General features: G+C 36.5%; 1 protein-coding gene across 2 annotated transcripts in view; it reads left to right on the top strand.

The window, feature by feature from the left end:
- Positions 1-27,471, top strand: part of LOC150087336 (golgin subfamily A member 2-like) — a 436,198-nt gene that overhangs the window by 329,974 nt on the left and 78,753 nt on the right. For both annotated transcript variants that reach the window (XM_090371141.1, XM_090371142.1), the window contains one exon: positions 6,037-6,175. In XM_090371141.1, the coding sequence (XP_090227267.1) occupies positions 6,037-6,175 (139 nt within the window). The remainder of the gene's footprint in view (positions 1-6,036; positions 6,176-27,471) is intronic.

Raw genomic sequence — 27,471 nt, 5'->3', positions numbered from 1 at the left:
ACTGTAAGTGCCAGAAAAGTGTTGCGTGTTGTATATGACATATTGCATTAGGTTCTGTTGTGTGTCCTGGCATTTAGCCGCAGGGCCCCTGGTGGGACTCCACGTTGCCCGCACACACCATTAGGAGGTAGCCAGGCTGCCCATCATTCTCTGGCTTGTCTCCGCCAGGGTCGCCTGAGCTTCCTGGACGGATATATATTAAAAAAAGGGGGAGACGGGGAAGTACAGAGTGTACACAAGAAAGGAGGGTAGAGCTAGAAATATGGAGGATGTAGGCGAAGGCATCCTCCAGGCTATCATTGGAGCAATAAGCACCATCAGGTGAAAAGGGGAACCCGGGAAGGATGATAAATAAGACACAGCATGAGAGCTGCATGTAAGTTGCCACTGAGGAATCAGGTGGCCTTATGCCAGTTGATCCTATCCAGGTTAACATCGGTTGGCCAGTTAGGTAAGGATCAGATGTTTGGGTTGTTCCTATTTTGTGTTGGCAATAGGGTGCTCTGTCTTGTGAAGAGGGCTTGTGCAAACTTGGTAAACTCATAGTAGTAGTTTTCTTCTGTGATGAATAAGTGTTCATTTCCTTGAGAGTGAGTTATCTTGTATACGAGTAAACAGGATGCTGCGGAGGTCCTCATAGTGTTGACAGGTATATACTAGATGATTCCAGTCTTCTATTTCACCACATGCAAGTAGGGGTTGTCAATGATTCCCATGTATGTTAGTTTATGGTTTATTGATCAGTGTCCGATAATGAGGTAGGTGGTATAAAGACCAGGAGAGAACCGATTTGGGAAATACGGCATTCACATAAAGTATAAATTTCTTGGTGATTGGGCCCTTGTCGGTAGCAGTCCATCTGTCCTGCCAAGTCTGAAGTAGTAGGATGGCAATTCGTTTCTTTTCCTGCCTGATTTCATTCAGGTTATTGATGGAGTATCCAAGGATAGTTGCTGGTATACCCCTGGATAGACAGTAGTGGATAGATCTGGAGGTTACTTCGACTAACCTCCAGATCAAGCGGAAGGATGCCCGAAAAAACCCCAAGAGCTTGGTTGCTAACTGTGCAGCATATCCTTGTAATAGTAAGAAGGATAGGTGCGCTGGATGGTTCCCAGTTTACTTTTGTTGTTGTAAAGAGTTGCCCTGCAAAACCATACCCCAGATCCATACGTTATGAAGGGAAGGAAGATTGATTTGTACAGAACCGTAAGGGTGCATTGGTTCAATCCCCAATCACGACAACTCACCCATGCAATGAGAGCAGTGTAGTTTCTCACTTTCGCATGGAGGTGTGCAAGATGCGGAGAGAAAGTGAGCTTAGGGTCAAGTACTATTCCCAGTAGTTTTAACGTAGAAAATAGCTTGACGGTTTGGCCTTGAAGTTTGATAGTGGGGTTTCTAGTAGGCTGCAGTGATCTCTTCAGGAGAATGAATTGTCTTTTGGGGTGAGAGTCTTAGTTTGTGTAGGGCTGCCGAGTTCTGAAGGATTTGAAGTGCCTAGTTTGCTCTGGCTTGGAGAGAAGCTCTGCTGTCAGCCTCAATCGAGATGGTCACATCATCAGCAAAGGCTTGGTATAGCTACCAAGGAGCTCATCCAGGACAATTTTCCACAGAAAGGGACCAAGGACTGAACTCTGGGGGCAACCTCTGTAGATAGACCTGGTGATTCTTTGGTACGTTGAGAAGATTATAATTTTCCTATTTGATAAGTAGTTTTCGATGCATTTGTATAAGTGGTGGTGGTATAGAAATTGCAGTGGTGGTATAGAAATTGCACTATCCCCACTTGGTGGTATCAAGAATATATCGGGAATATGCCATTTCCGGAATAACATCTCATCGTGGACAGCGCTGTGGGCAGAAAAAGATGGTGGATGAACGTGGCTGTTGACATCTGTCTCGCATTGTTTCACCCAACTGGAGAGCGACAGTGGCACAAATCACCACCAACCTACAACGAGGGAGTTGCCAGAAACATCTCCAAGACCATCTGGTGATCCTTAGCGGCAGTGGGTTATGGGAGCTGTAGACCCACCAAAATCCCATTGCTAACACCACGACACAGGACTCTACACCTCAACTGGGTGAAAAAACATCGGCACTAGACCTTGGATGATTGGAGATGGATTTCCTGGTCTGAGTTCCATTTCCAGTTATTTCGATAGGATGGGAAGGTGCATATCTGGTGGGGGAAAACCCACGAAGCTGTGCGCCCATCTTGTCAACAAGGAACATGGCCCTGGTAGTCTGTGTCATTAAATTTAACAACCACCCTCACTATTACTGGATAGTGAGCTTGACTTCTTTGCTGAGCAGTTATGGAGTCTGAGAAAAAGATACTGGTTCATCTCATTAAGAATAGAATCCTGACAGGATTATAGCATGGGTTCGTAAAATCAGAGAAGGTATTGCCTGCAGTGTTATAGCTATAATTTTTGGATCTTTATGGAAAGACCACCAAGAGGCCCCCCCCCCACTTTAGTTTTATTAACATGAAATGCCAATTCTTTACTTTTCAGCATATTGTTTATAATATACATTAAGTGATATTCAAGCAATGTAATAATGCAAAGACCACCAAAAGGTCTTCCCCCACTTTAGTTTTATTAACATGAAATGCCAATTCTTTACTTTTCACTGTATTGTTTATAATATACATTAAGCGGTATTCAAGGAATGTAATAATCTATCTATAATGTTATATTTAAGTTAACTTATAAATTCTTCTCATTTAAAAATTCATCTTTCTTGCCTTTATTTTCAAAATCAACAATTAGTTCTTTAAGATACCCTTTTAGCATGTGTTTTTTTTTTTTTTTTTGGTGCATGACGAGGTCATTTAATCTAGTTTGCATTATAGAATTTCTTTTATAGAGTAATTCCCTTTGTAGTCTTTATTATTTATAAAAATAATAAATATTTTTAATTTACAAAATGACCTTTCAATACTAGTCATTGTTAACAGAAATTTCAGACATAACATATAATGGCTCTTTACTATTATATAATATTATTATTATTTGTTTTTTTCTGTAATATTTATAAAAATAAATTTATCAGAACAGAACCATGTCCCCCCACCCCATGAACATTTACACCTTTGCTATATATTGCACTGTGGTAGCTATCCCTCTATTGCCTGACCAATTTAACTGCTGGGAGCAGATTACAGGAAAGATCTTTAAGTGAATCTGAGGCTTACCAACAGAAGACAATAGATGCTCATAAATGAGCAGACCTACATAATAAGTTGAGTTCTTGGGAATGCAGCCCCCTCCTTCCTTCAATCTACCTTATTGACATCAATTCGATTTACATCAGTTTCAACAGTATGTCCTTCAGTAACCTTGGCAATGATATTTATATTCTCTAAGTCTTGCTTGGTAGAAGACACTCATATTTTTCATGTATAGCATGACCCTTATTGCTTTTGGCATGGCTACGTTTAATTATATCATTATTTACTTGCAAAGATATCACCAAGGTCTCATCCCTTTTCTCAGTTGACAACTTTTGAATAAATTTGAAAAGTGAGTGAATGAATGAGAGATAATTGTGGATTGACTCATCGGCATCAGTTATCTCATAATGCAGAGTGAAGACATTTTCTTTGTCGACACTGTTTACAATGTCTTTCACTTTGTCAGAAATTTTTTTTCATAATAAAAGTGCATCAGAAATGATTTCAGTGCATCATGATTTTCTGCCTAGTAAGAATGGATGAGGAAGCAGTGAGAGTACAGGTGCAATTTCCTTCAACACCTGAAGATATGGTGGAGCTTTTTAAAAAAACCTTTTTGCCATCAGACACCAATAACTTTTCATCAGGAAATGAATTAGTGAAAAGATTTAGGACTAAAGAAATGAATTACTTGCTTGCTCTGTAACTACGTAGGGTGCATGCACTAAATAAATCATGTGATGCAATAAGCAGAAAATAATATTTAGAGGGACTGCTACGTCCTTCTTTTAAGGAAGTGCATTGATCAGGACCAGAAGGACATTGTTATGTTTAATTCCATCATGCCATAGCATAGAAACAGAATCTGTAAAAAGTTGAGCAACAATTGAGCTATTGCCTTTAAACATACTTCAGATGTAAATAAATACAGTTTTGAGGGCTTAGTGGGCTCCATGGTTCCAATAAATTCATTGGAGGTATAAGTATTTCTAAAACATCAGTTGTCTAATCATTGGAAGTCGAAATATTTTTTGTATCAAATTAATCCCTAGTTATTTGTAAAACATGAGCAGAAGTATCTAAATGATTGTGTTCTTAATGTATACTTATTTGGAACATGGTCTTTTGTGTATTAACTAAAAAGGCATTTTACAGTTTTCCCAGATAAACATTGGCATCAGCAAAAGCTTGCCATAAATCTACCAGATTGCTTGTCAGAAGTTTGATGCTTGTAAACTATATCTTAAGGGAATCACTGTTTTTTCATATACTTTAAACAAGTTAGTTATTATGCACAGCATATTATATTTCAGGAGCAACAGGATTAAATTTTTATTTCTTAAATTAATTGAATTTTTTCCTTTTCTAGGATTCTGTAGTAATTAATATCAAAAATGGATTTGTATTGATTTAATTTGAGTAGCAAAAATGGATTTGTGTATTTAGTAAATTGATAAGAAACACGACTTCCTTAAACTGCAATGACTTTTGTGCAAACTGCAATGACTTTTATGTGCAAACTGCAAAAATTTCATTTCTGCATCCACCATATTGTCCATTCATTCATTAAACTAATAATTGCCTGATTCCTTTTTTAATGAAAACCCATCCAGTGCTTCAGCTGCAGTGCCTCCGTAGCCAGGTGGACAGGAGCAGCAGTGCGTAGCACATGCTTCTTGATTAGACCAGGGTTCGAGTCCATGACCACCAGATGCGGAAAGGTTGGGGAATGACCACCGCATATTCCCAGAGCAATATGGCCTTAGTTGCTAATGCTCCTAAAAAAAAAAAAAAAAAAAACAAGCTTCAGCTGCAACATACAGTATATAGATAGCCTGTGTTATATGTATGGGGTTGAGGGGAATAATGATTGCTGGATATTTATTTGGCCAATTTTAATGAAATTTGGGATGGCTCAAGAAATCTAAAAGAGTCAAATATGAAATTTCATAAATCCCCCCCATTGGAAGTAGAACTGTTACATTCAGACAGATGAACAGGCATAGTGAAGACACACTAGATTAAATGACCATGTCCCCCCACCCCATGAACATTTACACCTCTGCTATATATTGCATGTGATGCAATATATAGCAGACACAAGATGCTTACGCACATATATATGCAAATGCACATAAAAACAACGCTAGATCATCATCCCATAATTTATCACTACCATACTGTTTAACTAAATTATCCAGTCTGTGGTTTAGTCCAAGTCAGCCTAACATTGTTCATGTATATCATTTGTGCTTTATGAAATATGTAAATAAGGACAAAGAGTGGAAAATGTGAAATTGATCTATTGTTTCCCATATTCATTATTTACAAATTAAAACTGCTCTCCAATAACTTAACAAAGGTACTGAAAATTACACACTACTTGATTCATCAGTCAAGCAAAGTACATCAAAAAAATCGAATATAGCAACTTTTTTGACATGTATATTTGTTCATCTTACATATAAATATGCTGTTTCTATTACACCCTCACATTTCACTGATAATCATTCATATATGTTTTAGGAAAACCACAACGGAAAATTTGTGAGACTTAAATTAATTTTGGATTATTTGTGTTATTGAATTATCCATGCCACTTGTCATGATTATTTCAGATAATCAGAAGTTTATTTTATATATGATGTACAGCTTGTGCACTTAACACAGTGTAATCTTTGATTTGATTTCTGGAATAAAATATTCAGTTTAATTTTGTGTGTGTGTGTATATATCGAACCATAAGATGTTTGTACTGTCTAAAGGTATTTAGTTTTAGTCTCTGATCATGCATAAGAAAAGAGCCAGTGTGTAGACCTGTTAATCTTTGAAGAGTTAATGTTGAATTGCAGGTAGCATCATTGTCAGCTTCAGTGCGACAGCTGGAAATGGAACGAGACCAACTATTACGACAATTAGAAGAGCAACAGACCCATCGAAGTAGTCTTAAGGCACAAATGAAGGAAATTAAAGAAAATCAGATTAATCAAGGTCAGTATATTGAAAATAGGTATGATTCCAAGTGATAAATATAAAATAAGTACCAGAAATATTTGAACACTTAAATAGCTTTAATAGTAGATGAGTTTTGCATTATTATGCAAAAACCAATAAAAATGAAGATGTTAAAAGAATCAGCACTCAGACCAGGCTCATCCATTATATGGCTTACAGGCCAAAACTTATTCACAGTCAATAAAAACACTATTCATTAATAGAAGTATTATTAATTCAAAACTTAAAATTATATCCTGTTTAAATAAAATTATTTCTTGATTATGGGTGAAAAATAAAATTTTATTATTGTTTTTTGTTTAATTTTTAGTAATAAATGGTTATTTTATTTTGTTACATAGCAAATTATTAATTAGTAAAACACTTACTAATTTCCTATAAAATTTCAACAATTTTTTTTATTTTTTTTTTTATTTCTAAAATTCAAGAATTTCTGTTACTATCATGCAAACAAGAAAAATGTAAGATAAAGTAGGAAATTAGTATTAGCCATGTACTATTCACAACTGTTACAAAATTAAAATCAAAGTTAGCATTAGTAGAGAGGCATATGATCAAAGAAAGCAAACTTAATAGCATCAGCCAAAAAAATAAATAAATAAAATAAATAAATAAAACCTTCCAATTTCACCCATCCATTTGCTCCAAATGCTTGTCTAGTTCTGCCTTTTTTGAACTTATTTAAGTTTTCATCTCCACTACGACAGATGGAAGTACATTCCATTTATCAACCACCTCTGGCTAAATGCAAATTTCCACACATCTATTCTGCAATTGTCTTTTGTAGGCGTTCTCCTTTTCTCTCTGGTTGAAACCTATTGCTAAAATTTAGTTAGCTAAAGCCAATATTTCCTATTTTAGTCAGTGTTTGATTTTAGGGCTTCTGACTGCTAATGGAAGTTCCAAATCCGTAGGGTGACACAACTCACTGCAGATGCTACTAATGGTTAAGGAATTTTTAATGAAACATTTATTACACAATTTACACTAATGGGGTTTCACAATATCAATTTCAATACAGTACTATTTCTAAAATTATTCAAGCAATTATTCATAGTAAATCCAAGCTACTATTCATCACACAACAAAATTTCTATTCATTTATGGTCTGGGGACTGCCCTTACAATCACCATAAAGTACCTTTCTTCCTAGAGTTCAGCCTCATTCCATTTTTAATTACTATTTTGTAAAGTCAAGAATTTTTAGGAACACCAGTTGCCTCTTAAGGGTTTATTTTTATCAAATTATTATTATTTCTCAGAAAAATAGTTTAGAGGAATGTCCTTTAGAAAAATTTCTACTTACAGTTCCCTTCTTTGTTTGCCCTGATGGACCAGTCTGCTAAGCGTGGTATTTCTTCCATTTCGAATCTTCTTGAGCCTCTTATGCTTTTCCCCCTTCTTATCTGTAGATCTCCAACCCTTTCTCTTATTCCCAAAGCTTCCAAAATGTTCCTTAGCTTTATGAAAACTTTCTTTTGGACCCAGTGTTCACCCATATTTCGAAAGTTGATCCTGTCTTTTCCCCTCTAACTTAACTTAAACCCACACCACTATCTAAGACCACGGCTCTAAAATTCTCCACGGCTGCTCCTACACGTGACTACACTTCTCCATATTCCATTCGACTTCCACAACCACCTAAAAACACCACTCCAAATTCACCAAAAAACTGTGCGCTTTTCTGGCCTCAACATCCCTTATATCTCAAACGTTCTCCCATTTCCCCTCCCCTTTTTCTTGTTTAATCCGATCTGCCCTTGGCCATCTTACTAACCTTATTAAATTTTTCTTCCTAGAATAAAAGCAACAATAACGGTACCTGTTTGCCCCTTTTCATATAGAGAGAGAGAGAGAGAGAGAGAGAGAAAGAAAGAACTAATACAGCTCTACTTCTCAGAAATTTCTCCCTCTTACATTTCTATTGATGTAGATTCCAGGTATACCTTCACACCATGCTTCCATAGTAAGTGAACGTTTACACTTTCTTCAAGTTTGAATTTGTCCCATCAGCATTGAGCTTGCTCAAACCTTTGAAGGCCTTATAGACTTCGATTTGATCACCTTGCAGGTGCTTAGTCCAGATGCTACAATTTTCAGAACTTAAGTCTTTCTTTCTAAGAGCAACCCCTTGTTTCCACTCACCAATCTCATTGCCCTTCTCTGTACTCATTCCAGCAGCTTTACATCCTTTCTAAAATGAGGCCTCCAGATTTGTACGCAGTACTCAATGTGTGTCCTGACCATTGCCTTATACAAGGGGACAATCACCTCCTTATCCCTGCTAGCAAAATTTTTGTATATCATTGACAAGACACCATGGGCTACTCTTGCAGCCTGTCTGCACTGCTCAAAAAACTTCATATCTGACTACACGATTACCCTCAGGGTGCCTCGGTAGCCAGGTGGGCAGGAGCAACAGTGCATAGCACACGCTTCTTGATTAGACCAGGGTTTGAGCCCCTGACCACCAAATACGGAGGATGCGGAAAGGTCAGGGAATGATCACTGCATATCCAAGGAGCAATATGGCCTTAGTTTCTAATGCTCCTACAAACCAAATAACAAACAAACAATTACCCTCAGGTACTTTTAATTCTCTACTACCCTGAGTGTAGTACCACACGGTTGGTATGTTACTCTGGGGTTACTCTGCTGCCCATATGCAGTACAGGCAACCCCCGTATAACATGGTACTTACATAACACGGTTTCGGACTAGCACGGTTAGAGAATTGTGGCAACCTCACATAACACAGTATTTTTAAGCTTTTGTGCAGAGAAAAACTCTGCTGTTATGTTGGATGTAATTTTCAACATTTCCATTCTTTTATTGTGAATCCCTGCTTTTGGCTCCCTAATCGTTATGCAAAAAAATTTAATTGGGAAATCTCTATGTTAGGTTCTGTGCTACTGAACTTGTTGGAAAATCTAGATTTCAAACTTTTATTACTATTGGATAAAGTCCAACACCATCCAAAAGATTTAAGTCATCGAAACGTTGAAGTAAAGTTCCTAGTAGTAAAGTGGTAGCACCTAGTACAACCTCTTTAGTTAGATCAATGCCTTTGAAACTCATTGCATCAGAAAATCATTACAATTGATTTTGGAAAAAAAATTGCGTGTTGAAAAAATATATGGCCAGAATTAGTTCATTCGGGAAATATGGTCAAACCGACAGAAAATGGAATCCGTTCAATAGTAGAACTTGCTAAGTCAGTAGGAGGGGAAGGTTTGATGATATGACTGGTTTTTTCTTCCGGAAACTCAGGTTTTCCATCCAGAAAAATCGAAAATTGACCTCAGAACACATGCAACTTGAATAAACAGAGCAACATAGCCTTAGTCACCGATACTCCTTAAAAAAAAAAAAAAAAAAAAACTTTCCTGTCTTTTCTAAATACGTTATACATACCATAATGGAAGTCTCCAGTTTCTGGGTGGCACCACATTTCCCTTAGCCCTATTATATCAGTATTAGCTGTGCTAACCAGGAGTTCAACTTCAGCCATTTTATTTGACAACACTCTTGACAATTCTATAGACACAGTTAAGACTAAGTATTCTTCTATAGTTTACTATCTTGACACCATCCTTGAAGCTATTTAGGTTTGTTTCCCTATCATCGGAAATGTTGCTACCCACAGTACATCGTGCCATTGGCTGCAGTGGCAACAGACAAAGAATTCTTGATGTAGATGCAAGCATTACTTGACCAATATCATCAGATAAACACAGATATGTATTATTTTCCTCCTCTTCCTAACTTTCAGTTTCCCCTGAATCCTTAAGATACCCTCTGTGATAATGGCAAAAATCCTTGCACCACCTTTGTTCAGATGAATACCATCTTGACAAAATAGATTCCTTCTACCTACAACTGTGGGCCAAGCTGATAAAAAAAAAAAAAATTTCCTCCCTTGAGCCTTCCAGATTTCCTCAAGTCTTGAGTTTATCTGTATTACTTTCAACATATAATCCCACCCGTCATATCTGGGCAGAATTGCAGGCACGTACACGTTCTGACCTAACTCGTGGTGATTTTTCGGCACGGTTCTATATTTATCCAAAAAAATGGTCAGTTTGTGTTCATTTAATAACATTAGTCCCCACATCATAATTATGCTCTCTTCTGCATGTAGGTAAGCTTACCAACCTCATCTGTCCACCTCCTCTAGTAATTTGTGCAATTCTTCTTTAAATTGATTCAAATTACTCAGCTCCAGAACGCCATATGGAAGTTTGTTTTAACAATCAATCACTCTCTGGCTGAAAGTAAATTTTTACACATCTATCCTACAACCATTCTTTTTCAGTGTCAATTTTTTCCCCCCCCCCAACATAATGGGACAAATTTCAGTTTAAATTTACCCCCTTATGTGTCATCTGACTGAGTTAGGATGCCATCCAAATTTAATTTACTTAGTTCGTTTATGGACTTAAGCACATCAGGTCCTCTCGCAGGCACCCAGTTTCTAGATGCTACAAAACTGAAGAAAGACTTCAGTTTGCCAAACTGAAGTCTTTTATGGTAAGATTACCCTTTTGTGTCCTTGACTAAATTTATTGCTGTTCTCTGCACTAGGTCCAACAGTGCAGAGAACTGTTTCAGGATCAGTGCAGAGAATCATTTCATTATCTACATCCTGAAATGAGGCTATCAGATCCACATGCAGTACTCAAGATGCATCCTAACCATTGTCTTATACAATGGGATAATCATCTCATTTCATTGTACCTGCTGTAAAAATTCCTGTGAATCATTGACAGAACCCCATGTGCTGTCCTTGCCACTTGTCTGTATTGCTCAGAAAAGTCAGATGTATGATTACCCCTAGGTCTTTTTATTTCTTCACTACCTGCATTACATATGGAATGGTGATCCTAGAATAACACACCAACTGTGTACTACCCAGTTATTTCTGGAATTACTCCTTACCATACACCATACATACGCAGTACCATACATTTTTCAATATTGAACCTTGATTGCCATTTCTCAGCCCACCTGGCTAAATTTTTTATGTCTTGTTTACCCCAGTAGGCCTGCAGATTCCCTTGAGTTAATCCATGAGTCTATCAACACCTAATTTGTGCAATTTTTCTAGTATGGTATTGAATTTATGATCAGGTTGTGTACAGTTAATGTTGTTTGTACCCATAGGGGGGAGGTAAAGAGAGCATTAATATGCTCTCTTTAACCCCCTTTCAAACTGGCAACGTGTTGGTAACACCATCAATTTTTTCTCCTGGTAGATATACTCTCATTCCAGTCCACCTATCATATTACAAAATGTTTTCCTTGACAACATACTCACTTAATAAAATTGTCATTTTGAAGCAGAGAAATTGACACTTGATCATTTTTTCGTGAGGCCTGAATCAGGAGCATGCATCACCTGGTGGGTTACTATATACTTGAGTCTCTGACTGATCCCTAGTTTTGTCTATAGGGTATCCACTCATTGCTGCAATGAATCAGTTTCATCAATAATGCACCAAGTTTTAGATCAGTGCTCCTTGCATGTGGCACACAAAAGACGATCATCAATCAACGTTTTGTCTAGGTTTGTCTAATAACTTGACCATGGAATGTGGGTTGTGCATGCCATAGGCTGTATAAGCAATGAACTCATGATTCACACAGGTATCACCTTCATCTATTTCCTGTCTGAGTTATGACATCATGTGACAGTGTATTCAAAGTGGATCTTGTAACAATCATTATTAAGATGCAGATTTTGACAAAATATTACCAAAATTAAGAAGATAATAAAAATTATTCTCTAATGATGTTATTGTTAGCATATGAGCATAGTTCACTACTAATATCTCTGGACAACAATGGGCAAGGCTATTACACTGGCACATATATGCTCCAAAATAATTGATATTATGCTCACCTCACACAACTGCTTAGAGGTGCAGGTGAGAGGTACCAACAGAGTAAAACCTTTATTACCTACGATATGTGACAAAGTTCCTGGACTAGTGCTATTGCAGTCATGTTCAGTGAGCTTGAAAAGAAACAGAAGTGGTATGTTATAGTTCAAACTAGGGGTTGTCCAGTATGCTGACAGATTGCAAATAACAACCAGTTTTCATAGTAGCCTTAATGTTCCATGTCAAAATTTTGCAATGGAGCAACAAATGAATATCAAATTTTGCTTTAAATTGGGAAAGTCTTGAACAGAAATGTATGAAACTGTTTATGGTGATAAAACGTTAAGCCATACCATGTGTTTAAATGTTATAAGTGGTTCAGAGACTCACATGAGGATGCTTGCAATGACCCAAGAAGTAGTTGTCCTTCAGCCTCTCGAGATGAGGACAGAATTGCAGAAGCTCAGGAAATTGTGTCAAGAGATCTCATTTGACCCTCAATGATGGTTGATGAGTTGGATATGAATAAGGAGATATTTCATAAAATATTGCATGAAGATTTAGGGGAAAGTGCAAAATTTGTGCTGTTCAGCCTCACAAATGAGCAGGAGCAATGAAGAATGTCATCATGTGAAGACTTCATCCAGACTTGTCACGACAATCGTAATTTCCATGACTGTATTGGAGTGGAGATGAGTTTTGGGTGTTTCAGTACTACCTAGAGACGAAACATTGAAGAATGTAGTGGACTTCAAAATGCTCATAAAAAGTTTCATTTACAGAAGTCCAGGATCAAGATAATGCTGATCATGTTTTTCGATAAACAATGTGATTCACATGGTGTACCTGAAGAAACGAGAGTCAGTGCTACATTCTATGTTTAAGTGCTTTAAAGATTATTCAATTGCATTTCCCAGATGAAGCTGAAATTTTGAGAGAAAGGCAGCTGGTTCTTGTTGCACAACAATGCCCCTGCCCATTCTGCACTTGTGAAGACATTTCTGATGAAACATGGCATTGCACATGTCAGTGATCCACCCTACTCTCCTAATCTAGCACCAGCAGACTTCTTCCTTTTTCCTGCCCGCAAAGGAAAGATTTCAGGATGTTGAGGACATAAAAAAAAATGTAGTTACTGAACTGAACATTATTGCTTTTGAATGACTTCACTGATTCTTTTCAGCATTTTCAGCAACTTTTAGATTGGTATAATAAGTGCATTCAATCAAGTGGTGATTACTTTGAATAAAAATAAAACATTTTAGAGCTCCTTCACTTTGTCTCCTTTTTATTGTGCCAGCCCAGGAACATTATTGCCACACATTATACAGGGTGTCCCAAAAAGGTGTAACTAATAATCCTTTAAAGAAGGGACTGTGAGAGCAGATAATTACCAGGACATGATTGAGCTTTATGTGTATCCTCAGTTGAATGAACTGCCAAATAGGGTTATTTTCCAACAGGATAGTGCGGCCACATTGGGCTTTGAGTGTGAGGAGGTCTCTTGATAACAAGTTTCCTGGCCGTTGGATTGGGCGTGATGGTCCCATTGCGTAGCCACCACATTCACCATATTTATCCCCTTGTGATTTCTTCTCATGTGGATTCATCAAAGACACAGTCTACAAGACCCCTGTTGCAGACATCGCAGACTTAAAGCACAGGATTACAAATGCAATTACCATGATTAAGCGTGACATCCTTGAAAAAACATGGGATGAACTTTATTAGCGATTAGATATTGTTTGTGTGACAAGTGGTGCACATGTTGAATGTCAGTAAAAACTTCAACTGTTTTTCTCACATTTAGTGCAGGTTTTGTGTTTCTATCATTAAAATTACATTTGTTACAAACATTTAAAATTGGTTACACCTTTTTGGGACACCCTGTATATTTTGGAAAAATCCAAGAGATACCATGAACCTCCAAGTCAGTGTTTATAGTTGAAATGAAGATAAATAGTGCTTGTTTTCTAAGCAGAGAAACATGTTAAAATATTACAAAGGATCCAGAAAGTCAGGCTGTATGAGAAGCATGAAGGCAACTATATTTTAAAGGAACAGAACATTTCGAGTTTTAAATTATTCAAAATTGGAACAAAGTAGGAAAATCTTTATTAGAATTTCTCAATGTAAACGTGATACAAGATTTAAAGAAGTTGAAATAAAGGTTGTCATCAATGTCATTACATTTTTATCTGTAGTTTTAAAGAACAACATGTTTATAAAGGAACAATGTGTTATCTTTTACAAGGTTGAAATTACAGTAACACTGTTTGGCCTTAGTATTAAATGTACCAACTCTTATACAGATACATGTTTAGAGATATTTAAGTTGTCCTACTTTTCAAAGAATGTGAGCTTCCAAAATACCTTGGCAAATACTCAGGCATTCTAAATCTGTACAAACAGCTTATATGAAGAAAGTATGTTGCTTTTATTTTGTTTTATAAAACAAAACTTTATCTCTTCTAGTAAATTATATGAAAAGTCAAAACCTACTCAGCTTAGGTGACTGGACTTGTGTTTAGTTTTAGAGGGAAACCAAAGACAAGTCATACAGAGACAAAATTAAAGAAATGCCTGTTCTTGACTTTTCCAAGTTTAAAACAGCACGGTGGATTTTGTCCTGCAGGTACAGTCGGTCCTCATATAACACGTGTTTGCATTACACGAATTCGATCATACACGATTTATAAATAGGGGAACGTTATCTTATATAACACGAACCGAATTCGCTTATACACGATTCGCCTTTGTGTTTACAAAAAATGGCAGTCGAATGCGGAATCACCCCAACTGAACGCAACACGATAGGAACGAAGAAGATTCTGAAAATGTATTTATGTGTTTTATATCAGTGAAGGGGAAACACATTTCACCATAATAACGTAAAAACCAACACAATTCCAGCTATCGATATAATCGCAAATGCAATTAGATGGAGTTTACTACCAGTTTATAACAGATTCCACTAGCAGAAACGCAACTGGAAATTGTTTTTATTGTTTTATGGTAGTAACCCCCAGAAATGTGCTTTAGTAAAATGTGAGGTGTTAATAGTGTATCTCGGCCTTTACGGTGTTGTTTATTCAGTTGCTACAAGCGCGCAGCTTTGTTTCTGTGTATCAAGCATGCCACCTCGTTTGTAATTGTGCTTTATTCCCTAAAAATTAGTAAAATACTTAAAAGGTGTGAAAAGGAAGCGTCCTGGTGAAGACACTGCAGATTCAGAGAGAAAAAAAAAGAAGCAATATCGATAAACAGAGGCGGACTGGGTCAAAAATTCTTACCCGTGAAAATTTGTAGTGGCCTCATACTACGGTTTATGGCCAAAATCACACCGGCCTCCGGCCCACAGTGGTTTCCCCCGTAAGGCTTATGGCCAGTCCGCTTCTGTCGATAGAGAAAAAATATGAAATTGTGAAACGCTTTGAGCGAAATGAAAGACCATGTGATATTGCACATGCTACAGACCTAAATGAGGCAACGCGGAGAATTACAAAGAATGCAGAGAAAATAAAAACAACTTTCATAGCGGGAACAACTCAAAGTGTAATTAAAATCCATTAGATTAAGACACAAAGAATTGGAAGAGATGGAACGGCTGTCATCTGTTTGGATAGAAAATCAAACAAAAAACAGTTTGCTTACGATAGAAGCAAAAGCATTAGCAATATTTTATTACGACTATTTTATTTAATATAATAAATTTTTTACGAATAAAATACGTATTTTATCCGTAAAAAATACTTTTTTAGTATTAAAAAAATACTAAAAATACTTTATTATAATATAATATTATTTTTATTACGTATTTTAATCGTTATAAAATACTTACGTATTTTATAACGATTAAAATTACCCGATTATTTATTGTGTTTGGTAATGTTTTAGTTCCAAATGTGTGTTCAATCTTGGGTGGTCGGCACCTAACCCTTCTTTTCCCATAGGGCCTGTTGTTTACATTGCACGATTTTGCATTGCACGAGGGTTTCTAGGAACGCAACTATCGTGCTATACGAGGACAGACTGTATATATATTTTATGGCTGCAAGCATTGACAAGTATTGGTTAAAGGGAAGTATAAAATAGTAAATGAATAGAGAGCTTAAAAGATTTGCATCTAAATACCCTTACATGTCCTCCCTAAAAAAAAATGGCTGAAATTCAGTACAATTAATCTCCTTTAGGGAGGCTGCTTAAGTCCATACATAAGCAGGAAAGTTAAACTCCATTCATTGCTCTAAGGAGCTCTATAAAATGAAGAAACAGTAAGCTAAGCAGATGTCACACAATACTTTCTTCAAGCTTAAGAATCCATAGAATCCTCATTTTGGTCTCAGAATTTTGGCCATCAGTTTCAATAATAAGTGAATCACCATTTTTGTTTCTTTTTATACTGTATGGTTTTGCTTCAATTTGTTACTGTTCATTTAAAAGTACTGTTTATTACAATAAATATATACGTTTATTATAATAAATATATATACACACTAGTTGTACCTGGCATAACATATGCCATCTTTCTGATTATGGTGTAAATAGTTTAATCTAGATCCTTCAGTCTTCACCATTCTTGTTTAGCAGTGATATAATTCTACAGCAGTCACCTGTGGGATATATGCATGTCTCTATTTGCAGGTGGTTCCCCGTCTTCTCCAACAAATATTGCAGCACCCTCCGTTTTGGATATAGATGCATTACTTCGGCCGTACACCCTTGGTTTGATTGTTTTTCAAGCCATTTTTTCGTTGCTTCAGCAGAATAGTTGTCCATATTCTGGCTTATTTGCCTCATTTGGATATAGTGGCGAGACTAAAATGGTAAATCTGGCTATGTATTCTAAAACAGCATGGACCATTTCCAGGCGGTGATTTAATCTCTGCTCCCATTGATGCGAATGCTATTGCTGAGTTCTACTCTCATTTATGTTCTCTGTAGTTATTTGCTTCAAGTGTATCCCCTGTAAGCAGCTTTCGTAATAGAGTAGGTGTCTCAGACAGTGGGTCAAGTGAAACCTTTCCATCATGACAGCATTTAGTGTATTTATTTGATGTGTTTAACTCACGTCCCCAATATCTTGCATTACAATACTCACAATGGTAATACTCACATTTCAATATGTCATCCTCTTCCACGTTAATTACAGCTTGTTGATTATTTGCATCTGAATTGCATTTTATTTGATTAGTCCTACAGCATCTTCTCATTTCCAATCTTACTTCTCTTTCTTCAATGTTTTCTATCCGTCTTCATAGTCATTGAGTCTCGGTTCAGTCTCTTAGTCTATTAGATCTCTCCTCTAATGTTTCATTAGCATTTCTTCTACATTTTATCAAAGTTCTTACACACAGTTCAGCCATTTTTACACTTCATAAAAATAAAATCAATAGCTTTCAGCTACCAATTATACCCCAGGGGCTCACATCTGGTAAGTTTGGCAAACCCAGGGTCCTGAGCTGGATATCATTCTTCTCTTTCTTGCTTTCTTGGTGATTCCCTTCTCTCTCTCTCTCTCTCTCTCTCTCTCTCTCATGGTAGCACAGAAATTTGGCTGGTGCAGCATAAGCCTCAGGCTTCCTTGCACCATATGACTAATAATAATAATAATTCTATTTCGACTGAAGATAGGTTGCCTTTCTTCAGTCGAAAAATGTTAGTACAAAAATTAATAAAGAATGCCCGGTATGGTAGTCATACGAGGTGAACCGCGTGAATGGGTGCTGTCAACAATTAGCAGTTGGAAAATTTGGGCAGCATACCTAAGCATTTTATATACCAGGTGGTTATAAATTAAGTTTCCTTATTCAGGAGACCCTAGTGTCAAAATGGTTAGAGTTAGTGCTGTGAAAGTTGGTGAGTATGTCATTTAGGGTATAATGAAGCGATTTGTAGAAGTAAAAAAATTAGTTCAAATTTTCGCCACCATGGGCAAAATGGCACTGCACATATGTAAAAGTTGTCATTTACTTCAAGACACGCTGTTTACTCAAATGATATCCTGTTAGATAAAAGCAGAAAGGCCAACGCCACTGTCAATAACCATTATGTCTCTTACAAAAAGGGAATGTGCTCTTTTAGTAAAAGTGTTCTACTCAAATAATAGTAATGCTAATGCACTATGTGAATATCGGAAACTTAAAGGTTTGCGTAAAGGACCTTTGACGTCAGTGGGGACTTCGAAAACTAATAAAGAAATTTGAAGTGACCGGGGAGCTGGTGTAATTCCAGGCAGAGGACGACCACGTATTGGAACAGAGGTAGTGGATGAAGTGGTGGTTGCAATGGCCTCCAGGTCAGAATGCGAAATACTATCAGTCAGTAGTGCCAGAGGTGTGTCAAGAGACTTGAACCTTCCTTGGTCTACTGTACATAAAGTGCTTTGAATAATTTTACGCTGGTTCCCGTACAAGATTCCCTTTAGTTCAAGAACTAAAGTCTTGTGATCAGCTACAACGAATAGACTTTGTTCTATGATTTCTGGCTCGTATGGAACTTCATGATACATGGGCTCGAATGATCTTGTGGTCTGATGAGGCACATTTCACTCTTTATGGGGCTGTAAATGCACAAAACTGCCGAATATGGGGAAATTCTCGTCCATCTACTGTGCATGAAAGACCACTACAAAGTCCATACATTACAGCAGATGTTCCCAAACTTTCTCCGTTCAGTGTCCTTAATGTTCCAGTAATTTTTTCATGGCAACCCTAGGCCAAAAGAAATACCTAGCACAATAGTTTTTCGACCTTTTAATATATATCTATATAATAATTTTATTCTTTATATAGAGGTACTAAATAAAGATCAATTATAGATCACCATAAAATTAAAAAGATACAGTACAATGAATACCATACACCTTTTTATAATGAAATAAATATACAAATTTTAAAAAATAATAATAATAATAACTTTAAGTAACTTAAACCCAAATTACACGGCACCCCAAGAATGTTGTTGTGGCACCCCGGTTGAAAACCACTGCATTATAGTATGGTGTGGATTCACAGCAGAGTTTATAATTGGACCATTTTTCATTGAAGAGTCTACACCTCATGGCCCTGTAAGGTGTACTTTAACTAGTGCACTGTGTTGCGCTCTTCTAAGAGATCACCTTATCCCCACTCTGCAAGAAAGGCAATGCTTGGAGACCATAGTGTTCATGCAAGATGGTGCCCCTCCTCAAGTTGGTCAAGTGAAGGAACTGCTCGTTCAAAAGACAGAGTTTACCATGGCAGCATAAAGACTTGTCGAGTTGAAAGCAAGCATTAAAAAGCATGTAGTCAACATCCCCAATGAGTTGCTATGTAAACTGTCGCACACAGTCCTCCATTTTCAGAATGTCATCTTAAGTGAAGGAAAGCAGATAGAACAATATCTGTAGATTTCTAAGTTCTGATATTAAAATCTAATCCTAAGTTAAGTATTCCATCTCATGTTTACAGTGCCAATTTCTCCCCTGGTGGCAGAAATTCGAACTAATTTTTTTCTTCTACAAATCGTTTCCCCATACTCTAAATGACATGCCCACCGATTTTCACAGCGCTATCTCTAACCATTTTGACACTAGGGTCTCCTGAATAGGGAAACTTATTTTATAACCACCTGGTATACATATATATATACACGTGTACTATACAGGGTGTTTCAAAAATAAAGGTAGTTCTCGACTTTACGAGTTAATCCGTTCCTAGCGCGCGCTTTTAAAGCAGGAATTAAATCCCTTAGACATAATGTTAAAAATAGGGGTTACGTTCTCAGCAATGAAATTAGTTAGCTAATTAGTTTATGTTTAAACAATGATTGATTTATCCAAAGAAATTAAAATGTAGCCTGTAAAATCAAGCAAATTATAATAAAGAAATTATTTATGACTTACAAATTTTAAAGAATGTTTATTCTTCATCGTCGACTAAATGCACACTTGTTGATCACTTATTATTGGCTTGGCACTCTTTGGTTTGTTGCACAAGGAGCCATCTTCTTCAGAAATGTTTCAAGAGACATTTTTTTCCTAGATAATCTTCTCTTTTCTATATAAATTTCAATAGCATGCATAAGCATTTTTTAACAGAATGCACAAATTGCAGCTAACACGATTTGTGTGGAGTAACAAGTTTACGAAGCTTAAAAAAAAAAGGAATGAAGAGAAGATTCTGAAAGTTTGTTTTTTATAAGATTGAAGATTTCAGTAAAGGGCAAACACATTTCACCATAATAACATAGGCGCGTCCTTAGCCAGGAGCGGCAGTACATAGCACACACACACACTTCTTGATTAGACCGGGGTTCAAACCCGTGACCACCAAATATGGAGGATGCGAAAAGGTCATGGAATGACCACCACATATCCCTGGAGCAATATGGCTTTAGTTGCTAATGCTCCTAAAAACCAAACAACAACCCATAATAACGTAAAAAAACCACATAATTCCAGCTATTGGTATTTTCACAAATGCAATAACATAGTTTACTACCCTTTATAATCGCTTGCAGTAACAGAAAAGCCCAATAAACCGAAAAGTGTAAATTATTTTTGTTTTATGGCCGTGACCTCCAGAAATGTGCTTTAGAAAAATGTCACAAAGGCGTTCAAAATTGGTTCTTATAACAGAACTTACAATAACGATGAAAGTGTTGTGCATTTTAGTGATTTGAATTGGTAACTAATAGAATTTACACTATAATGACAACCTTTTAGGGAATTATATATCGAAATTTTGAACTTCCGAGGTCGTGGAATGAATTACCAAAAAACAATGTGTTATTGGGTTCACATTATGATATTTTCACAATATGATGGTGTCTCTGGAACCGATTAATATTGTAAAGCTGGGTACACTGTATTATATAGCTACGTGCGTGGTTTGAAATGCGGTATTTATGAATGCTTAACATTCATTTTTGCAATTAATGTTCATATTTTTGATTTTGTTGATACTTGATACTTTGAAAAAAAAAAACTCATAAGCCTGGGAACTCAAGGTTAGAACCGCCTGTAAACAAAAAAGTCCCAGTGAACTTCGTGCCGCAAATGAACAGTTTTCGAGATAATGCTCATTTTCTGTTAAGATCTGCCACTGACTATGGGAGCACTAGTTTAGCAAAAAGCTGTGAATTCTTTGCTAAGGGTGGTTTTATTAAACATAATACATTTTTAATTTTTGGTTTCAACACCACAGGATTTTACAGATGTTACAGGATGTTACAAAAGGCGTTCAAAATGCTGTTCTTGCATCCTTATGCAGGTTTGTAGTCTTCTCTGCCTTGAGTTGCAAATCCTCTCAAACATTCCTGGGTCATTTCTGATTTTCTGAAAGGCTCCTTCAATGAGTTGCTGCAATTCCTCAACTTTGCTAATGTCAGAAGTATACACCAAGCTGTACACTTCTGACCCAGATACAAAAATCCATAGGATTTAAGTCTGGTGATCTGGAAGGTTACATTTCAGGCCCACGTCTACCTATACACTGTAGACCATACCTTCTAGTTAGATACCGAGTCACAACACGAGTAAAATGTGCCAGTGCACCACATTTTACTCGTGTTGTGACTCGAGTAAAATGTGGTGTACCTTCAGTTCCTGCAAAATGTTCTTCCAGACCTCCTTGATGATGATAACGTTGCTGAAGTGCAACGTTATCATCATCAAGGAGATCTGGAAGAACATTTTGCAGGAACTGAAGGTACAGCTCTCCTGTTAGCCTGTTTGACAGAAATTGTGGTCAATTAGATGGTCTCCTAGTAGTCCTGCCCAAACATTCAACAAGAAACATTGCTGATGTCGTGACTCGTGAAGTGCATTAAGATTTTAGTCAGACCAAACATGACAGTTATGAAAATTAAAAATACCATCACGAGTAAACCCAGCTTCATCAGTGAAAAAATTGGGGGTTCAGAACACATTGTTGTTGCATCCACTGGCAGAAGTTCACTCTGAGAGGGTAGTCTGTATTGCTGAGACCTTGTACATGCTGGATATGGTAGTGGTACATTAATTGGCGATGTAAAATTCACCACACACTGCTATGACTCAGTACACACTCTTGCAGAACAACCCTCCTTGTCAAAATTCCTGGATTTTCTATTCTTTTTAACACTTTCCTCAACGTCAGGTATTATGCTTCTGGGTCTCCCTGCTCGTACTAAGTGCTAAGCACCCATGTTCTCTAAGGCGTTGATGTACCCGGATGACTGTTGCACCTGTTGAGCTAACTTCAGTGGGGAAATGCTTCTTGGTACAAACGTTCAGCCTCGAATGCACTACTGTTGGCTTTACCATACGTGAAGTGCATGTCCGTATACTCTTTGTTGCTGTAACCTCTTTCCATGTTGACTATCCTTTGACAAGTACTAGTATGCCTGCTACGTCTCAGAGCATTGAGAGAGGGGAAAGTGAGAGAATGAGCATAACCTAACCTAAACAAAAGTCAGTGGTGGATCCCAGCTCCTTACAGTTAACTTGTGAGTGGTGGATCCCAAATAGAAATGTGCAATATCTCAAACTTTATGTATATAATTCACTTAAGGACCCATGTTTACTAGGCTTTTTTTGTATATTGTAGTCTGTACACTTTGCCTTTAAATTATTGAACATCACTTTTGAAACACCCTGTATATTTCCTTTACTATTATTTATATGTGTATACACTGCCTCAGGTCACCTAATTACTATATTGAAATTAATGGTGAATTCATTTTTGTTTAATGAAATTTCACTTAACTAAGGACTTTTAAGGAATGCATCCCTTTCATATAATATATACTAAATCTTAATATTTATGATTAAAGTTAAATTACAGCTGAATATAATAAAATAAATAAAGATGCTACATGGTAAAAAGAGAACTAGTTTTTAATCTGAAGAAAAGCTAGCAGTTAAAAATATAATGATTACTGAGTACTTTTAGATGATACAATGGTACAGCAACTGTAGGTGCTGTAATGGTATTAGGAATTAACAAGGCTTCAAATTCCATATATTCTGCTGTGTAACTCAGCCTTTGAAACATTAAAAAAATCACCTGAAATTTTAGGGTTGACTTATACATAAAGTATAAAATCAAAAGCTTGAATTACAGGCATGTGCTGGGGTGAGAATCAACCGAAAGAGCAAGCTGGCTTTAGGACAGGATTCTCAACTATGGATCACCTTCACATAATATCACAGCTAATGGAGAAAGCAAATGAATATAAAACACCATTATGCCTGGCATTTGTGGATTATGAAAAGGCATTTGACTCCATACAGCATAAGGCAATGTTTCGGGCACTGGAAAGACAAGGCATAGATACCCCATATATTATGATTTTGAAGAAAATATATGAGAGTGCTACCTCCTTTATTAGACTAGACAAAGACAGTAGGAAATTTAAAATCGAGAAAGGAGTTCGACAAGGAGACACAATATCTCTGAAGCTGTTTACTGCTGCCCTTGAGGAAGCTTTCAGAAGATTAGACTGGTCGCAGAAAGGAGTCAATGTGAACGGAGAGTACCTAAACCATTTACGATTTGCAGATGACATTGTGGTCATAAGCCATGATCCCAAAGAATTAGAGGAAAATCTTAATCAGTTATGCACAGTTAGTAAGGATTTTGGACTAAAGATGAATATGGCTAAAACAAAAGTAATGATGAACAAGTATGCCACAGAAAGGGAAATAATGATTGAAGGAGCAGTAATTGAAAAGGTGGAGTCATATACTTATCTGGGACAAGTTATTAGCTGTAATAATGATAAATGGCTGGAAGTCAAAAGAAGAATAAACTTTGGATGGATAGCATTCAGGAAATATAGTCCGATACTGAAGAGCAATATCCCAGTTTGTCTGAAATGTAAAATAATGAACCAATGTATACTCCCCACCATGACTTATGGAAGTGAAACTTGGGCACTCACCAAAAGAATGGAGAGAAGCTGAGAACTACACAGCGAAGAATGGAACGAATTATATTGGGAATCAGACTGTTAGATAAGAAGAGAAACACGTGGATTAGGCAGCAAACTCAAGTAAAGGACATTCTTATCAAAGCTAAAGAACTAAAATGGTCTTTGGCAGGACACATAGCTCGAAGACATGATGACAGATGGACTAAGAAAATAACAGAATGGTACCCAGAAATGGTAGAAGAAAACCTGGAAGACAAAGGTGGAGATGGATAGATGAAATTCATGAGTTTTTGGGTAGTAAATGGATGGCCAGTGCTCAAAACAGAAGGAACTGGAAAGTTGCTGGAGAGGCCTTCATCCTGCAGTGGATTGAAAATGGCCGATGATGATGTGCTGGGGTTAGAAAGATATGAATTAATACCAGTTTATTTACAATTTGTTACATATATATTTTTGCAAAAATACAATTTCTCACTTTTCTATTACCCAAGAATTTTTTCAGCTTCTTCGGACAAAAAACCTCCGTGGAATTTGTCAAGAGTTATTTTTTTTCCAATTTACTTTTTAAAGTTTTCAAAAAAAGTAAACTTTTGAGATAAGATAGCACTTCCCTATTAAGGAACTGTTTACAGAGAAATCAATTTACAGTTCATTACTAATCAGAAAACATATAGTGTCATCTATGCCTGTAGGTTTCAGTTTCATGAATTTCTATATAAGGGAATTTCCAGCTTGCAGCTTTTTTTACAGTTTACTGTGCAATGTGGGAAAATATCATGATGTTAACTTTAAAAGAATGAACAGAAATAATTAAAAAGTAGACAGTGGTTCTTAATGCAGTCTAAATAAGTCACCACTATGCAAAGTGAAAAAGATGACTGTTAAAAAATTGGGGTCACTTATGCAGTGAATATATGATTAATTGCAAATTTAAAGCAAAAAAAAAAAAATCAGGTCCTCTTATACACCAGAATATACCGTAGTCTGAAAGTTTTATAAAGCTAATCATTAGTAAAAATCTGTAAAATTATATTCATACATTTTTGGAGAACTGTCAGTGGATGGCAAATGTTCATACACTTGTAGACTGGAAAGATGCTTGTGAAAGTATTTAACTTTTAGGTAAAAAATAATAATTCAGTACATCCAGTATGAGCAGTAACTAAGTATTTAATAAATTAACTTTTGTTAAAATTTCAAATTGTGCTTTCTTGACATAACACTAATAGCTTACCTTTGCTTGGAATTTTATTAACAAAAAAAATCAAAACTCACTTGATCATTCTTTCTACAGGAAACCTGAATTTTGGAATTTTTTTTTTTTTTTTTTTTTTTTTCTTTCCCTGGTCATTCTGCATGATTTCAGGTCATAGTCAAATTTTGCAGGTATCTGAGTCAGTGACATAACATAATTATTGTTTTACTGAGATATTTTTAAGATTGAAAGTTGAACCGGACCATCACATCTTTCTTCTCAGAAAGTTTAAACGAGCCAATAAAAATTTTTCCTAGTGAAAAGTTTGTAGGTATTTCCTCCACCAAATAGACAAACACTTGCATCCTGCATAAAATAAAAAAAAATCAGGAAACAGGCAGTGTAGCCAATGCTGTAGAAGCAGTAGTAGTAGCCTGAAGGCATCATTATCTGAGAAAAAATGTGGCAACTGTTGCTCAAAAAACTTATTAGGAGAATTTTTTAGTATTAGAATTTAAGAAAATTTCAAAGTATTAGGAGAGATTTTAAAAAAAAAAAAGAGAAGTAGAAACCTTGCAGGGCAGTGTTGCTACATCCAATGATTGAAAGGGATCTTTGTAGGAGGACTGAGCTTTATGAGTGGTTGCAAGTAACATCTGGATCTGATTCAATGTCTTTGTGAACAAATGTCATTTGTCCACAGTTGAGGCCACACTGAAACAAAATGGTTGTGTTAACTAATACTTATTGGAGCAATAATGACTCTCTTTGGGTGATATAATATTGAACTGAATGTTGCATTTTACTGATATTATTTCAGCTGAAAATTGTCTGAATCTGTTGCAGAAAATAGTTTTGTCTAAACTTAACAATAATCAAAAATTTGAACACTTAACATAACAGCAGATGGGTACCATGCATGGATTGAAGGCTAAGGAGTAGACTTTAATTTCTATAGATTGTAATTTTTGGGAGGTACATGTGAAGGAAAATTGTTCCAGAAAACAGAAGTAGAAGAGGATGAATAAGGAAGAGGAAAAGTTGTTTCTGAGGGTTTGGGGTTGAACAATGAGCAGATGCTGACTGCTTGCAGCACATAGTTGGACTGGTTTTGGAAGGGAGTGAAGGAATTGCTGATGCCAATTCAGAACAGTGCCTCATGGAAGTATCTTTAGAAAAGGCATACAGCATAACCTGAACATCTGTGAATTGGAGAGTGGAAAGACTTTAAGACCCGGGGCATTTTTATTACTTGAGTGTCTTCATTTGAACAGTTTCGAAGCTTGAGAGAGAGTTTGATGTCACCACCGCTGTAATAATATCCTGTGGTATGGTGAATTTGAGATTTGCATGTAGTTTAGAAAAAAATTAATGCCAAAAGTGCAAAAGGAACCCAGTTTTTTTTTTTTTTTTTTTTTGATGCAGAGGAACCAGAGTTTTTGATGTGGTTATGCCAAGAAAGATTTGAAATAATAACCTATTACAGATACATGATCTTGTCCGGAAATCGGAGTATCATCAAAAATGAGCAGTAGCCTTTTTTTGAAGACAATACTGAGTTTCAGAAGGTTTAAAGAGTTAGCCCAAGTTATCTTTGCCCCATTGGAGAATTAGCTGAAGATTGGCATTTTAAGAAATTGGTGGTAGATATTCAAGAAGTTGAATCTGGGAAATTTCTCAAACTGGAAGGTGGAATGTAGTGTGCTGTTATCAGCAAAATTCCGAATAGGATTTCCAGTCAGTGAAGAAGGTCATTAATGCATGAGAGGGAAAGGAGTGGGAGAAAGAACTGAATCTTAGAGAACACCAGCATTAGTTGAGAAGTTAGACTCAGAGAGAAAACTGGATACCTAATTGCAGAATGCAGTGGGCAGTCTATAAGATGGTTTGTTTAGAAGACCTTTGTGCCAAGCACGAAGAAAAGCCTTAGAAATGTCAGGGAGCAACTACTTGGGTTTTTACCAAACTTTTCCATCAAATTAAACCAAAGATGAAGACCTTTGTGCCAAGCACGAAGAAAAGCCTTAGAAATGTCAGGGAGCAACTGCTTGGGTTTTTACCAAACTTTTCCATCAAATTAAACTAAAGATGAGTAACTTTAGCCAAAATATCCCACTGAATCAACACTGATTTAATTCATATTGGTCATTATTGATCACATGGAAGGTTTCAAGATAGGTTATTTAGAAGACCTTTTTTGGCACACGTGATCAAAAGCCTTAGAAATGTAAAGAGCAACTGCTTTAGTTTCACCAGATGTTTCTATTGAATCTGTACGAAGTTGAGTAACATAAGCC

The sequence above is a fragment of the Mastigoproctus giganteus genome, chromosome 4 (assembly GCF_048544385.1).
Source record: "Mastigoproctus giganteus isolate SK-2022 chromosome 4, ASM4854438v1, whole genome shotgun sequence".
Taxonomy (NCBI): domain Eukaryota; kingdom Metazoa; phylum Arthropoda; class Arachnida; order Uropygi; family Thelyphonidae; genus Mastigoproctus; species Mastigoproctus giganteus.
This window is presented reverse-complemented; position numbering and strand designations above follow the sequence as displayed.